Here is a 15633-nt window from a genome sequence, read left to right on the forward strand (position 1 = left end):
TTAAGTTGAAGTAATTTCTCATTGATCAGCTAGAGGAGCACTGAAATCTGAATGGATACATGACATGACGCTATGTCAACCATCGTGTCTCAATGCAATCAGAGAATTCAATGAAATCGTGTTTTCATCTATTTTTCTTAACTTATCGCTTATATTACGTACAGGTGAAACAATTTATGCTGTTATAATGTCAAACATTTTATAACAAGTTATCACACAACATGAAACAGTTCACATTAGACCAAGAAATAATAGTGGCATAATAATGTGAATATATCTTGTTATAAAGTGAAAAATGTGTTGTATAATGTCAAACTAATCCTTTTTTTGTGGTTTGGCAGCAAAACAAACGGGATTTTTCAGAAGAAAATAGTTTCGTAAGAGGAGAAATAAAGTCCCAAACCTAATAACTGTTTCTAAATTGCTACATTGACCTATCGTCCTTCTGGATGTTTGCCAGTGAGTTCCATGTAGCTTTCGGAACCACAATGTCAAAGTCTTAAAACCATGCTTTCCCTTGACAGAAAGCTCAGACACAGAACGCACAGTTCTTTAGACAGTAAAGGCCACTGACCGGAGGGTCTGCCATCGAGGTGCATTAAGGTAAAAATGTTTACGAAGCTCGATCAATACTGGGGACCGAATCAGGATACATGAGGAGAAAGCGGACACAAGGGCACGTTAAACAGGCTATAAAATGACGATAGAGTCGAGATTAAGGACGGTGGAGGCAATTAACCCGAAGGGATGAAGAGCTCTGGAACAAATCCACTTCTTCAAACTGTGAAACGGCTATAAGATAAAATAAGGCTTAATTCTGGTGACATAACAACATGAGAATGAGACTGAAGTCCAAAATTGTGGCAATTGCAATATACCAGAAGCTGCCTGTCGTCACACGAACAGGAACAAGTCAATTAAGAATCACAGGTACCGGTGTGCATTTAAAAAACAATGTTCTAAGAGGAGACTGATATGCTCATTCTTTATTGATTAAAAATAATCCAGAGAAACATGCTTCGAACTCCAAAACAATCAAGGAAAGAAAAAAAAAAAAGAGTAAATGAAAGAATGAAAAAAAACAAAACTGAAAACAGGTGGAAAATTCAAATATATTACAGCCTTGGTTAGTTATTGCCTGGACAAAAAGTGTGTTTTTTTGTTTGTTTTGTTTGCCGGTCATCTGTTCAGTTGCTACAGTTTTGTTAGAGCAGGACAAAAGAGACTGTTGGAAAGGAGAGAGGGGAGGGAGAACAAAAGCATTAGATCTGTAACTCCATTAAAGAAGGACTCAATCTGCACACACACACACAAACAGACACACACTTCTCTCGGGGCTCACACACACACACACCGATCCTTGTCCCGGTTTGCAGTCAGCTGCAGACTACACCAGGAAAATGGCACCAAATACTGCAGTGTCAAAATGTAAGAGTAACACTGGGCTGCTGACTTTGTCGCAGATGAGGTCGACACACTCGTGTATCTTTATTCCAGGTATCTTCACGTGTAACCAGAACTACATTTTAAAGACACTTAAAAGTCCAAATCGAAACCTTAACGTCAAAAAAAAAGAAAGAAAAGAAAAAAAGAGAGAGAGAGAGAAAGAGAAAAAAAATACACTTGGTCATTTTCAATTTAAGGCTAGCGTAAAATTTAACATGTTTATAGTCAAAATACAAATATTTAATCTTAACATTTTATCTGCAAGCAAAAAATGCATTCAATTTCATTCAATATGGCATCTGGAGGGTTATGACATTATTACATCACCAAATTAAACAGTAAAACCTTGCTGGCATTTCAGATCTACACATTAGAGCAGAGTGGCAAATGAACCTCCCGCCAGGAACTGCGAGGTGCACATTCATCATCAAAAACCACGTTATTAATGCACATTGACGCACAAAAAAAACATCCAGAGTGCGGCTGAAAGGATGTAACATCTGTGCTGATTACAGCCTTTTTTTTTTCTTTTTTTTTTTAACCATCATCTGAATCCAAAGTTCAAAATGTTTACAATCACGGCTGAGCTTTTCAAAGCTGAAGGGGGGAAAAAATCTTCCATTTTAAAAGAAAAAAAAAAAAAGAACGATGGCAAAGCAGCTGTATGAGTTAAGATGAGGGTTAAAAGAACTAGCTACTGTAAACAGCCTCCACTTTATTAAGAGCTGGAGGCAATTTTGCTGTTTGGGGAAATTTAAGGTGGCCAGGCATCGAGCGGTGCATCTGTGCCTCCACGGTAAAATAGATTTAAACTTTTCAAAGGCAAAACGTAAAAAGCTGAAGATATCTGATGAGTAAAAGGTAAAATGAGCATCATACGCGACACACAGTTAACGACAGCACGTCCTGCAAACACAGAGGGGCATCCAAAACCCCATTTGCAGCGCTGCTGCTGTCGTCTTCCTTCACGCGGAGATACGACCCACAATCGTGTCATGAGACAGAAAAAAAGGCCAAGAGTGAAACACCCAGTATAAAAACAAATCAAAGCCAAATGTCATTATGTACATACTAGAGGTTAAATCAAGTACTTATTTTTCATCCACATAAACAAATATGCACTTAAGTCGTCTTCTTTTTTCTTTTTTTTTTTCTTAAGGATTTGTGAAACCGATTCCAAACAGACACAAACTAATACCGACAGACAGACACATCTGCTCGTACAACACGTGGTTTCAGCTGCTGCACAACTTTTTACTTTAAGGTTATTGATCGCATACAGAAGGACAGCTTTTAGAGGAATTTGATTTTCTGTGATCGTTTTGGTTTCATTCTCGTCAAAATTCAAATTTCCTAAACTTTTCTTTTCATTGAGTAAATAAGTTGAGATTTAACTTAGGAGGATAAGTTTGAGAATATCTTGTATTTTATATTATTGTCAACAAATCCCATGAAGCACCCAGTTAATGAATAACAATAAGTCTGATATATATAGTTGTTTATGAGCCTGTTACTGGGATGCAGTTTATATGTTAGTCAACGTTTATTAAAGGTGACCTTTAGTCTTCATTATGATGAAAATTGTCGCTACAGTTTAATTTGAGTCAACCATAAACTTTGCTGGAGCTGAACTGGGTTAATCCACTTCTGAAAATAATCCCCAGGAGGTGTACCATTAACTTGTGTTTGAATCATTTTAGGAAAAAATTTCACTTGTGTTAATAAATGACATCTTACATTTTTTTACCCATCTTAAAGAAGCAAACGTGCTCAGAGGTAAGAGTCACTGTAAGGACATTCAGTATTTAGAGATACGCGTTGTTGATTCTTTTTATGGGTTTTGTTGATGACAACAAAAATACAGAATTTAGCGAGACCATTAAAGTGTTCACAGCCTTCTGAAAAAGTAATTTGGCGTTACATTTAGTACGGCTAAGATTACAGTTGGCCTGGTTGGCTGCAGCTCATTCAAATATAGTAAAAAGCATGAGCACCTGAAACCACCTTTGTGCATTTCAGACAACATAACGCTCCATAACGGTAACTGGGGGACGTCCCCCCCAAAACGTGCATTCAGTAGTTCTGATGAATATAAGGCATTGTTACACTTATCAGGATTCAAGGGCGTTAGTTCAGATTGTGCAAATGCATCACATATTAGAGAGAAAAATAACAGAACGATGGAGACCAGAAATGAAAACAGCTTGTTGTTGATACTTGCATCCTTCTTACATATACACTGTAAACTTTTTTTGTTTTGTTTTTCGAGTGATTCTCATACTGTACGCTCTGATACTTCAGCGGACCGCCTAATTCATCGAGGCGGCATTTTATAATCCTATGGGTGACACAATGGTACTGTTTTCTTTGGCAGTAGTGGTTTCTTTACAGCCATGGAAAGAAAAAAATGCATTAAACTATTTTTTTTTTTTGTAGTTTTTTTTTTCAATTTTCACATTTTTTAGGCAAGTCACGGTCCCAGGTAGAACAACAGTTTAACTAATGCTGAGCTGAGCAAAGCCCATCAACTTGATGTCATCTGGTATTTCAGATCCCTCAATTCCGGAAGCCTGTAAAAATAAATGGCATTGATCAGAAATAATTAGCAAAAACATGCCTGACTGATAAAACAATAAAATAGCTTTACTTAACAGTCAGAGGAAACAGTTTATTCTTCAGTTTGTATTAAGTCACAAACAGTTGCCTCAATATACCAAAAAACACACGTTTCCAAAAACATCTTCGAAAATTGTAAACAGACGAAGCATGCAGCTGAAAGTATAACACACAGGATTTAATTCCTAGCTGGAAAAGACACAATTTAAAAAACTAAAAAGTACACTCACCAGTTTGAAAGTGACATTTTTATTGGCTTGAGGCTCATCAACTATTTTCTGCAAATTTGCAGCAACTGAAAAGACAAAGAATACTTCAGTCTGACAAAAACTAAAAAATATACATCAATGCATCAGCTGTCTGTGTTCAAAAAGATGTGACACTGGGCCTCATGATATTACTTTGCGCTATGAGACTATCTTGCTAAGCGATCACACAGCTGGTTATAAAATCGGCGAGTCAACCCTGAATCTGGCTGTGAGCATGTTCACATAAAAAGAGCAGAGCTGGCAACTGACTGTGTGAAGTTATCACCACAAGTACGATAGGAGCAACCTTTTATAATCATGTATAATTTGCTTTGAGCCAGGTTTATTATTTAACAATCTGTTAATTATTATGCAACACAAGATTATACAAACACTGTACAGATGTTGTCCCACAAATAAGACAAACTATGTAAAGAACAAACATTCAAGTGATTTAAAATAATATATAGATATATATCAGTATCTTATAGTGTCGAAAACGGTTTTATTCTTTCAGCTGAATAGCAGCGCTAAATGGTTCTGGGAGCAAATAAAGAACAAATATAAAAACATCATCCAAACCAATAAAAGACTGCAAATTTCATAAAGTCGAGAAGTACAAGGCTTTAGTGCTTTATCTGTCTCCGTTTTATGTGTATATCGATATATATATAGGCCTACAGAACAATGAAATGGCTTTGAAATTACAGCTTTAAAAACTCAAGCTCTGCAAGACCCTCCAGGAAAAGTGAAGCTATTTTTCAAGAGGGTTGACTGGTCAATAGGAAGTGTTTTTATACGCTTTGATCTGCTTTCTCGACCATAACTTGCTACGGAGCAGGTTAACTGTTCAGCACTGGTTACAATAATGATGGACACGAGAAGTGAACCACTGAAAATCCAGAGTTAAACCTAAAGTTATCTTGATAACCTAAAATATTGATGTTGCAGCACAGGCCTCTGGGCTACCCGTTAGTGTTGAAGATCATTTGTTTTGACCTGAGGAATGGCCCGTGTTCATGTAATGATGCATGTTCATGAGATTTTAGCTGACACCTCCAGATCGCTTTACTGTTAAACTTAATTTGTGGCCAAGTTGTATTGACAACAATTTCCGGCAAGAGTAACAAGTCTTGCGATAAAAAAAAATCAGCAGATGAAAGTGCAACAAAGTTAGCAGAGCCTGTAATTGTATTTAGGGACACGAAACAACTGATAATTTAGAAGACATCACACACTTCATGTTACATCAGAGGACGTTTCCCTGAACAGCACATCAATACAATCATAAAACCTACAATATGATGCTAGAATATCATGTTTACTTTGAGTATTGATGTTTTCTGGTGAATATGATCGAAGCTGAAACTTAACATTTAGAAAACATGAAGGAAATCTAGCTCTCAAGTTGTTGTGTTTTCCTAAACGTCTTGCACGTGCTACTTAAAGAGTAAATCTGTTTATATGAGGAGACCCAGTGTCAGTACAAACTGTTCTCTCAGCAAATCAAAAGATAATCTTTAACCTTCCCGTTGAATGTGTTGAGTGAGAGCAAAGAATGCGTGAACGGGCAGCGGGAGGATTTTTATTACTGACCTATTACTAAGTCCCTCCCGTCCACCAGGCCTGCTGACACCAGCTCCTGGGACACACCATCTGCTGTGTCTGTAAATTCAAAGCATGAGACACCAACTGTGAAAGGTGCACCAACACGGAACATTTTTTAAAAAAGCAAACGGGGCATCATCGTGGCTTAATAATTCCTAAAACACTCAGGCACCCTGTGTTTACAAAAAAAACAAACTCTTCCAGCATGTTCTGTTCCGAGTATTCCCAATATGACATCCAGAGCTCATAAGTCTTAACTGCAGCACAGTTTGTTAAACTACATGGTTGAGTCTTGATTTTTGAATGATAACACTGTCATAAAATATAAAGTCCACTTACCTCTCCCTGGCATAAATTCAAAGCGGATGTCATTTAGCTCCTTCTTTGAATTTCTGAAGGGATAAAGGAAAGAATACAGATGAGAGGTGCGAAGTTTATCGAGAACAGAGAGAAGGTGAAAACTAGACTCACAAATCATGCACTTTTTTCCCCCCTGTATTTTAGATGTGGACGTACCTTAACCTTAATACCAAACTAATGGGAGCCTTAACATCGCCTGAGGCAGCTGGAGTCTGTGGAAACAGATACACACATTTAACTTGAATAAAACGAAGGCTTCAAAAATGATTCCCTACATGATGTTAAAAAAGCTTGCAAAAGGAAGTAATAGATGACAGGTAGCCTTAAAATCAACACTTCTGATAGAAAACATAAGCTAGTGGACTGGCCTGAGTGGGAACAGCAGCAGCAGGTACGCCTGGTGTGGGAGACGCAGCCTGGGCAGTGGATTGAGTGTTGACTGGTGTGGGCTGCAGTGGAACTTGGCCTGCAGCCTGAGGTAGTTCAGCCTGACCGGCGGCCATCGGCTGGAGTTGACTACTTAAAGGCTCAGGAGTCTGGAAAACCTGACGGAGAAATGGGTTGAGTTGTCCACCTTTTGGCCCAGACTGAAATGTTTGATTTCAACAGCAAGACTAAACAATAAATCTGTTTTCAGTTAAGAAACATTCAAAATGGATGTGCTCAGTTCTGCAGTCAAGACTGTGTTGGCATCATTTACTTCATCTGTTGAGGGTAACAAGCTTTTATTTGAAGCAGGCTTGTGTTAGAAGCAAGTCCGTATCTCTAATTCCGTTTTTGATAACTGTAGTTGGTTGTGTTTGGGTGAGAAGCCGTGGTCCCATTTGCACATATACACTATAAATAAAGCTAAATTTAGACATCCATAGACTTTAATTCAATCCTAATATATACCAAATCACCTCAAAGTGCAGAGACTACATCTTTGCTTCCGCAGCGTTTGGACTCACCTCTGAATTCTGTGATCCCTCCTTCACTCTGGGTGACTGCGTAAAGAAACAGACAGAAGTGGATAACGATCAGATGAGAACTTTACAGCAGTGGATTTAGCAAAGCAAAAACGGCACGCATGGATGCAGAGAACACACAGAGAGCAGAAGAGATAAACAGATTAAAACGGCGCACTCGTTTACTCTCCTCATTTATCTGTCCACTTAGTCTATCGTGGTTTCCTTTGAGGTGAAGCAGTGGAGTTATCGTTACAGTGGGAAAAGAGATATGATGTGCTAACAATGCTTCGAATAAACTTCACTGACCGATGCTGACGTGGGCGATGCAACAGTATTTGTCAACCAGTAGAGATTTCTACACAACGTATGTCACTATTCTCAGCAAGACTGCAAATCAATAAGCCGACTGGATTCATTGGATTTACTGGAAAGTGATTTGTGCAGTGATTTGTCAGATATTTAACTGAAGGGATGAGCAAAGGAACTTTTATTTCCAGTTCAAAAAATGACTACATCACTATACTACTGCATAATGAAAATATAGCTGAAATAGGACTGAGTTGTAAACGAGTGACAACAGATACTCTACAAACGCAGTTGTATTTTTAGTTTCTGAAAAGCAGAGAAGCGATTTAAGTGAACGCAAAATCAGGAGAAAGTCACACTGATATATTGTGAAAGTGCTAATCTGCAAAAAAAAAGAAGTCAATTTTAATCCAATGCTAAAGAACATAGAGGCAAACAGAAACTTTGCAGGCCAAATGAAGACAAACTGACTTAACGGAGAAGACGTGATGTGGCGCCTGGGCTGATGAAAGAAATCAGCTCAGGAATCTGCTGTCTGACTCACAGAGACTGTGTTCGTCTCTGCAGCACAGACAGTATAAAGGTAGTCAGCCAGCTCTAACGTTTATCAATCGGCTTCAAATGTATAATGTATAAAAAAATATTCAGTCAGTTCATGGGAGTTTGGAAATATCTCATCCATTAGAGCTACTGAAAGGATTTGAGTTCAGTTTGCCAGCAAGCAGCCAATTACAAAGCAGCGTGAAAAGGAGCAGAGACACTGTAAAAGTTTAATTCCTTGATGGTCATTAGTGCTCGGTTTGAAGATCATTACAAGGCTGATAAGTAACTTGCCTTGTTCTTTATTAAATGTGATTTGGTCAGTATGAATTAAAAAAGGTGATTTAGAAAAAGAAATGGAAATACAGATGGCTTCCAGGAAAGGTAACTCTCACTCCTTTGATTACATAATTCTCCCTTCAAGCTAACTGTTGATTCTCATCCAAACATTCCAGATAACAGTTTCATCAACATGGACAATTGTTTGAAAAGCTGATTTTATTTTATTAAAAAAAACAAAAAACAAAACAACAACCTACAATCTCTATAACACTTCAATTAAAACCACGAATTTGGTTCCTTCCCCATGTGACACACAATGTGTCACTGTTTACAAAGACGCCTTGAGTATGATTAATGAATTCTGACAAGGCTGACTTGTGGGTCAAATTCCACTCACATGTGATCTGCAGCATGCACAGATTTCTGCTTAGAAAAAAAAAAGCAGTAAAGCCTTCCTTCTGACAAACCTGTTGCATAACTCTGGTAATTACAAGTCATCTTAGGTTAATGTCAAGCTACATAAAGCTAGAACTAAATCAGTGTTATCTCAAGGATAAGAGCTTATCTGTGTGCAGATTTTCACTCCGACAAAGTCTTCTAATGCATATTTAATCAGCAGTCAGAATGATAATTGGCTGTATCATCAATAAATAATAAACTTTAATAACAATATAACCGCTTCCAGTTTCCACAGGCTTTTTCAAATGCTTGTGTGTGCGGCTCTAACGCCAGCAAAAAACTCCTCAATCTGTCCATGTGCTGCCCATCTAACACGTGAGAGTCCTTCCTTGTTAAGGGAATGCCATCTGTATCATGGTGGCAAGTGAACAACCCTGGATGCAGGCAGCTCGAGTGGGTAGGAGAAGCGCACTTGTCGCCTGGGGGCGCTAACAGGTTTCACCTGCTGCTCCTTGGCCGTCAGACAGAACATACACACAGGGAGACTCAGTGGAGAGACAATGGACAAACATGCTACTGCATAGACATGAGAATGACAATTTAAACAGAGTACAGTGATTAAAAGACATGACATGTGGAGTATAACAAAAGTGTTAATGTGTGCATGTGAGGAAAAAAAAACGAGAAGGTTCGTCTCACCCTTAAGGCTGCAACAGCTGCTTTGCCTTCTTCACTTTCTTCATCCAGCTCATCGTCACTCCATTCCCACTCACCATCCTCTGTTTTATGCAGCCGGCCGCTGGAGCCTGGCACTCGACGTACCTGATGCACACATGCACACGAGTGAGCTCACATTCTCAGGAATAAAGCATAAACTGTCATTCTAAACCTTTGCCCGCTTACCTTTTTCGACCTCTCTGTTATTGTAGGCGCCCTCTGAAGTAACTTCTCGTGTAAATACTCGTGATTCTGTCGTGAGCGGAGAGAAACAAATGGCTGTCACTCCACAGTGCTCTACATCTGTTTATTGTGTTGCCTGATTAGGTCTCACATTACTCAGAAGTTTAATCCATAATGAGCTTTACTGAGACGCCTCAACACCCTGGCTTTATTTCACTGTTGACTGAAAAAATACTTCATTGAATTCATTTCAATGCGTTACGCAACTTGGCTCTATCATACGAGTGACCCCATGTAGGTCAGTAAGATCTCAAAGGGTCCTTTAAAACAAGGGCTCCTGGTTTTTCTCCGCTCAAAGTGCAAGACTTGTGGAGATAAGGCTTTTGTTTGATTCTGGGTACCAGAATATACGCAGTCAGCAAATGTTCTTATCTCAGGCTTAACTGACACTTAAGTGATGCTTCCTTCGCTTGATTTGTCTTTATTTCTCTGTGATTGCATTTTAACAATACTTGCTTTCAAAAGATAGCAACAAATGACTGGATTTCAAAAGATACACCATGAGTGCTTGCTAGATTACATTAAAACATACACTGAAATCCCTGCTGCAGAATGACACAGTCCTAAAATGTACTCATTTGTACCAGAGGAGCCTGTGTTCTGAAACGATGACCAATCCTGCCCTCTGCTGCACACTCAGAGTATTGCAGTTGCTGCTGCTGAGGATCATATCCAGCAAGCCAACCAGGTTGTATTTGGGCTGTGTGACTTGCTGAGCCAGCACTCTAGTTGTTCCAGTTGCTAGGGTACTGGGCAGCCGGAGGCTGATGTTACACTGCTTATCCCTGCTTTGTTCGAAACAGTTCTGTATGGCCAATAATGAGAGGAATGCTGCAATGACCTCAGCTTGGGCCAGACACATTTACAAGTTGTGAAGCACCCTGAATCTGAATATCTCAGGAAGAGACTTGTTTTTAAAATAAAATGCATTCCTTCAATAATCTCTTCTTCAGTCAATTCAGAGCTTCAAGAGCTAAAAACACTCCATCTATTAAAAGCAGTACATCATTTAACTCGAGGCCAAACTGCCATTCGGCCAGTCAGACGCCATCATTTCTGCGAGCACAGACATTTACTCATCAACTAAATCAAGTGCTGCCTGAAAGGAGGATGATGCTGACTCAATGAGTAACTAATTCAGTTTAAGGTCCAGGGGGAGCTCAAGCACCTACCTTTGCTTTCTGAAAGAATTTATGCTTCAACAGCTCCGAGGATGTTGGCCTGGAAAACAGCAGTGACACTGAATTAGTTCTATTAATTTGACTTGTTAGAGCTTTTGTAAAAACTTGGGAATGTTGCACAACCTATGTTTTACAGAACCAGGGAAGCGTGACAGAACAGAACGGCAGCACTCAGGACAATGAAAGCAATTATGTGCTGCTTCGCTTTACAAGTGCTAAGAAGTATGAACCAACTGTTAACTATAAAGTGTCCAGGACTGAATACAACTTTCTTTTTTTTGGTAATTAATACATGTAATAAATTAGCCTACTACAGAAAAATGATGCACTTGATAAAATGTATGCCCTTGAAGCCACTGCAAAGTATTATGTGCTGTATGAGACAATATAAAGACGATGCAATCAGCACCTTTTCTCTGGGTCCTTCTGTAGACACAGTGAGACCATCTTCCTGAAGGATTTGCCGTATTTCTTTACCATCTCCTTGTCCGTGATGCCAGTCTCCAGACTTGGTGGGTCATTCTGCAGCGTCAGCATCAAGACCTGAAGACAACAGAAACACTTTTACTCAGATGTCACAGTTATATTTGTTCAATGTCGCTCAAATTATATTAATAATGATTTTTAAGAAGTGAGATCATCCTACAGGGTTTCTTACCTTCATTGGTGGGTATTTGTGATAAGGTGCAGCTCCTGTGGCAAGCTCAATGGCTGTGATTCCAAAACTCCAAATATCGGCTTTGAAATCATAACCCCTCACCTGTGGAAAGTAAATGATATATATATATATTTAGCTCATACAAATTAGCCCTGTCATTTTATTTATTTTTTCTTTTCTCTTGTTTGTCTCTGTCGCCAGGTGCTTGCTCAAAGGGAATCTCAGGATTTAGTCGGTTTTTCCTGCAGAATTTTGTAGGGTCTTAACCTTAATTTTAAAGCTAGCCAGGCTATTTGGTATGCTTTATATTGCAGGGACATTTAAAGTAGTTATGTATATGTGCATAATAAATAATATCAGTACGAAGACTTGTGAGGTACATTTGTTAATTTCATCTCTCTTCTGGAAATGGTTTCGAGGTCAACATATGGTGTTTTAAATGTGCTACATAAATAACGGTGACTTATTTCATACCGAGCTGAGAGGGATCAGTTCACAGATCCAAGACATAAAGAGTGAAACATGTGTCGCAATATTGCAGTGAGAAAACACAAGATGGGGTTTTGAGCATGGCATCTACATGTTTACATGTGTTTACTGATAGTTGAGATGATGATTTAGAAGGAAACTTGCTGCTTTGTGACTGTCTGACTGTGCCTGCTAACAAAACATCGCCTGAGTTTTCTCATGGCTTCATGCTAGACAGTACTGACCTGCTCCATGACCTCCGGGGCCATCCAGCACGGTGTTCCCACAAACGTCTTGCGCACTTTATTTCGAGTAATATCTCCTCCTGTGGCTAGAAAGGCACTGACGCCGAAGTCTGAAGGAAGGAAAAAATGAGACACGCAAAGAACTCAGTAAATACGGTATCAAGACAGCTAATTTATCATTTGACAAACAAGACCTCCTTCACACTGAGACACCAGAGCTGTCTGAACACGAGTACAGTAAATGAGACTGCAGCAAAGGTGAAGGGAAGCATCTACTAGTTCACACCTAATGTGGATCAATAGTGACAGCTGATGACAGGTGGTGTTGCCTTGTGGCTAAATACCTGCAATTTGCACTGAACCATCATCCCCGAGGAGAATGTTTCCAGCCTTAAGATCTCTGCGAAAGACAAGACAAGAATTTGCGCATTAAACCTCTCACACACATGGCTGTCAAACTGAAAAATGATTGTGGCTAAAGCCAAATAAAGGGTGAACATACACTGTATTTAATTCAGATTAATTAATTGTCAGTTCAAATGTGTAACTGCTTGATTGTTTACTTATAATTTGCTACCATGATCATCACACATCTTGGTATGACGGTCAAACTCTCATATTTCTTATACTTCCAGCACCTTGTTTTAGACTTTATTACAGACATACAGAGTCTGTAGTTAATTTGTTCATCCCTGCTCAGCCTCCCCTGGTGGCGATAAGCGGATTCAGCAGGGACATCTGTCTGACTGCCTGTCTGCCACACACAGCGAATACTGCCATCTCACCAGCCAGCCAGAGTTGTCATGGCAACAGACTTTCCCAGATAAAGACGAAGGGTCAAGTGAAAGGCGAGGGCATAAAAAGTAGGGAAAGCAGCGGTGTCACGGTGGACAAAAGTCGGTTCTCTCCGTTTTCCAGCTTTTCGGGGGAAATTAATGTCTGTTTCAACTGAGAATAATGGAATAAACACTAGCAGGGCACAGAGCGAGAACCTCAGAACACCACCATCCATTACGTCACCTTGAACGGCATCCAGCAGATTTGGTTTCAACAAATCACCACCAGACAGCTCTCTGAACAGTACTGACAGGCAAATGATTCAAAAGAGATGCAATAGCAACCTGCGAGGCAGTTCCTGCTGCTGCCAGACAGGGGCACTGGAGTAGAAAACTTGCAGCTTTAGGTGGAGGATAAATGCTCTTGGATCATTCCAGCAAACAAATTGGTCTGAATGAATGTAAAAATAGAACGGGCTTTGGAGATGAGACATGACACAGCTTTCCAGAAACAAAGACTCCCTTTTCCACTTTATTGGGCATATAATTCATTCCATGCAGACTGTAAAAAACGTGCCAAATACCAGATATGCGGGGGGGGGGCAAGTGCTGCAGGGAGAATAGTGGTGGTTGAATAGATTTTTGTGTTACTCGGATAAGGATACTGCTGGGGCGGGCGTACAACTTGAATGCTTTCCCTGACTCACAAAAAAACACTTTGGAAGATCCTAATTTTGTAGCAAAAAAAGTGAAGGAGGTGAAGTAGGCAGTTTGGCTTAAGCCCTCTTTCTCCTGCAGCCACAATCTAGAAGTGCAATCTTCACAAGCAAGCTACTTGTTAAAGGGACCCATGAGTTTGAAGGCCACAGTTCAGATCTTTGTTCAAATCCTGCTGAATAACTACTTGGGTGCAGAGGCCACTTTTGCTAAGTGTGCTCCAGTGAAATAGCACACAGCCAATAGATTTCATAGCGACAGGGGCAGGGAGTGGCAAACGCTGAGCCTCAGAGGGAGGAATGCAGCATATGTGACATATTAGGACCGAAGTCTGAAAGCAAAGGATGGGGATTCCCACTGCAGGGCAAATGGAGAATACAAAAAAAAAACAGAGGAAAGCTGAGATACTACACAGGACAGGGTGTGAGCCGACTGTATCAACACCTTCTTGAAGCAGCTACTTCAGAAAGAGCTGTTTGTGTACTATATGGGGCAAAACTTTGATGTGCGTTCACGTCCAGATGATTTTCAATTATGTAACTGTCACGGTAGGAATGATGCAGAGGAAGGGAAAGGGTGGATGAAAAGCGAACATGACAGCCTTCGCCAGTGGCTTTGAAGAACCTCCGTTAGAAATGTCTGCTGTCGTCTCTGCTCAGCGGCTCTCCAGCTTGTCAGTCTGCTGCCCTGACATAACAGTTAGGCACCATCAGGTCACAGTGTCTTACAGTTTCTCGCACACGCCACTTTTTCTTGAAGAACACGCTCATCTTCTACCTTTGGTGTCAGCACTACAGGTATCGGTTACATCAGGTAATTTGAGATGTTGCCTTTTAAGGATTGGAGGGGAGGCGCTGAGTGGACAAGTTGAGGCTGAAAGGCGAGTTTAGGGGTATCCTAAAATACTTTGCCTCATTTACACAACTGCACTCTCTGGCGGAAGGTCCTGTCGTGTCTTCTGCTGCTTGTGATTCAGGACTTGGACTGAGCTAATGATGCACACTATTCATACTGTGTGTTCAGCATGAGCTCATTTAACACCAAGTTCTGCCAACTTATTACACCGTAAACATGCCAGAAAGTTGACCAGATGTAGTTGAAAAGAAAAATAACCCCCGATGTAGACTTTACAATGAGCTATGTCAAAGATTTTTCACAATAAAAGTCGATTTCGAACAAGTTTAAGAGTCTGTAGACATGATAGCATTTTCATGAGGCTATGAAGAAGTCCTTTGAGCAAAATCCTACCATTGGAAACCTAATATGGTTCCCAATGGTACCATGCTAGTATGTTAATGTTAGAAGGTATAATGTTTAACATGTAGTAGCATTCTGCTAATTAGTGCTGAACACAAATACGTGGCAACCAGGGATCCTCAAATGACCACCTGAAGCTGGCTCCAAAAGCAAGTTAATCTCCCATAGACTCCCATGTTAAAATGCCCGACTTTACAGCAGAAATAAACATGTTTACAGCCTGCTACTGAAAATGGTTTCACTTTTTTTTTTTTTTTTAAATATAACTCATCCGTTAAAAAATGCATTTGGTCTTAAAATTATACCCAATTCAGGGCGTGGCCACTTTGAGTGAAAGTTTGGTATCAGCACAGTTAATAGGCGGCAAAGTTATTAGGGTTCATCATTTGCATAGCGTAAATTAAAAATCAAGGCAATTCATTATACAGTTGCTGAGATATTTCAAGGACCAAAGTGGCAGACTGACAAACTCCGGCTTCCCTACAGCCACTTCTCTGGTGTCGCTACAGATGAAGATCAAGAATCTGAACACTTTTTTGAAGTTGTTAAGTTAATGAGTTAGTCAGTGACTCTGCTGGCTCAAGGAGTTTTTGTTTGAGGTTCTACATCAAAATGA

The 15633-nt window shown here is 39.8% G+C and overlaps 1 protein-coding gene across 1 annotated transcript in view; it reads right to left on the reverse strand.

The window, feature by feature from the left end:
- Positions 1-960: 960 nt before the first annotated feature.
- The window catches only part of LOC103375029 (serine/threonine-protein kinase OSR1-like), a gene marked incomplete at its 5' end in the record, with an annotated part of 34146 nt that continues 19473 nt past the window's right edge, over positions 961-15633 (reverse strand). Inside the window, 14 exons of the mRNA XM_008305216.1 lie at positions 961-4016; positions 4293-4357; positions 5907-5975; positions 6258-6310; positions 6435-6490; positions 6647-6823; positions 7229-7264; positions 9455-9577; positions 9659-9724; positions 10888-10936; positions 11306-11439; positions 11555-11656; positions 12268-12377; positions 12612-12667. Coding sequence (XP_008303438.1) covers positions 3942-4016; positions 4293-4357; positions 5907-5975; positions 6258-6310; positions 6435-6490; positions 6647-6823; positions 7229-7264; positions 9455-9577; positions 9659-9724; positions 10888-10936; positions 11306-11439; positions 11555-11656; positions 12268-12377; positions 12612-12667 — 1171 coding nt within the window. The remainder of the gene's footprint in view (positions 4017-4292; positions 4358-5906; positions 5976-6257; positions 6311-6434; positions 6491-6646; positions 6824-7228; positions 7265-9454; positions 9578-9658; positions 9725-10887; positions 10937-11305; positions 11440-11554; positions 11657-12267; positions 12378-12611; positions 12668-15633) is intronic.

Source organism: Stegastes partitus, unplaced genomic scaffold, assembly GCF_000690725.1.
Source record: "Stegastes partitus isolate 25-593 unplaced genomic scaffold, Stegastes_partitus-1.0.2 Scaffold2440, whole genome shotgun sequence".
Lineage (NCBI taxonomy): Eukaryota > Metazoa > Chordata > Actinopteri > Pomacentridae > Stegastes > Stegastes partitus.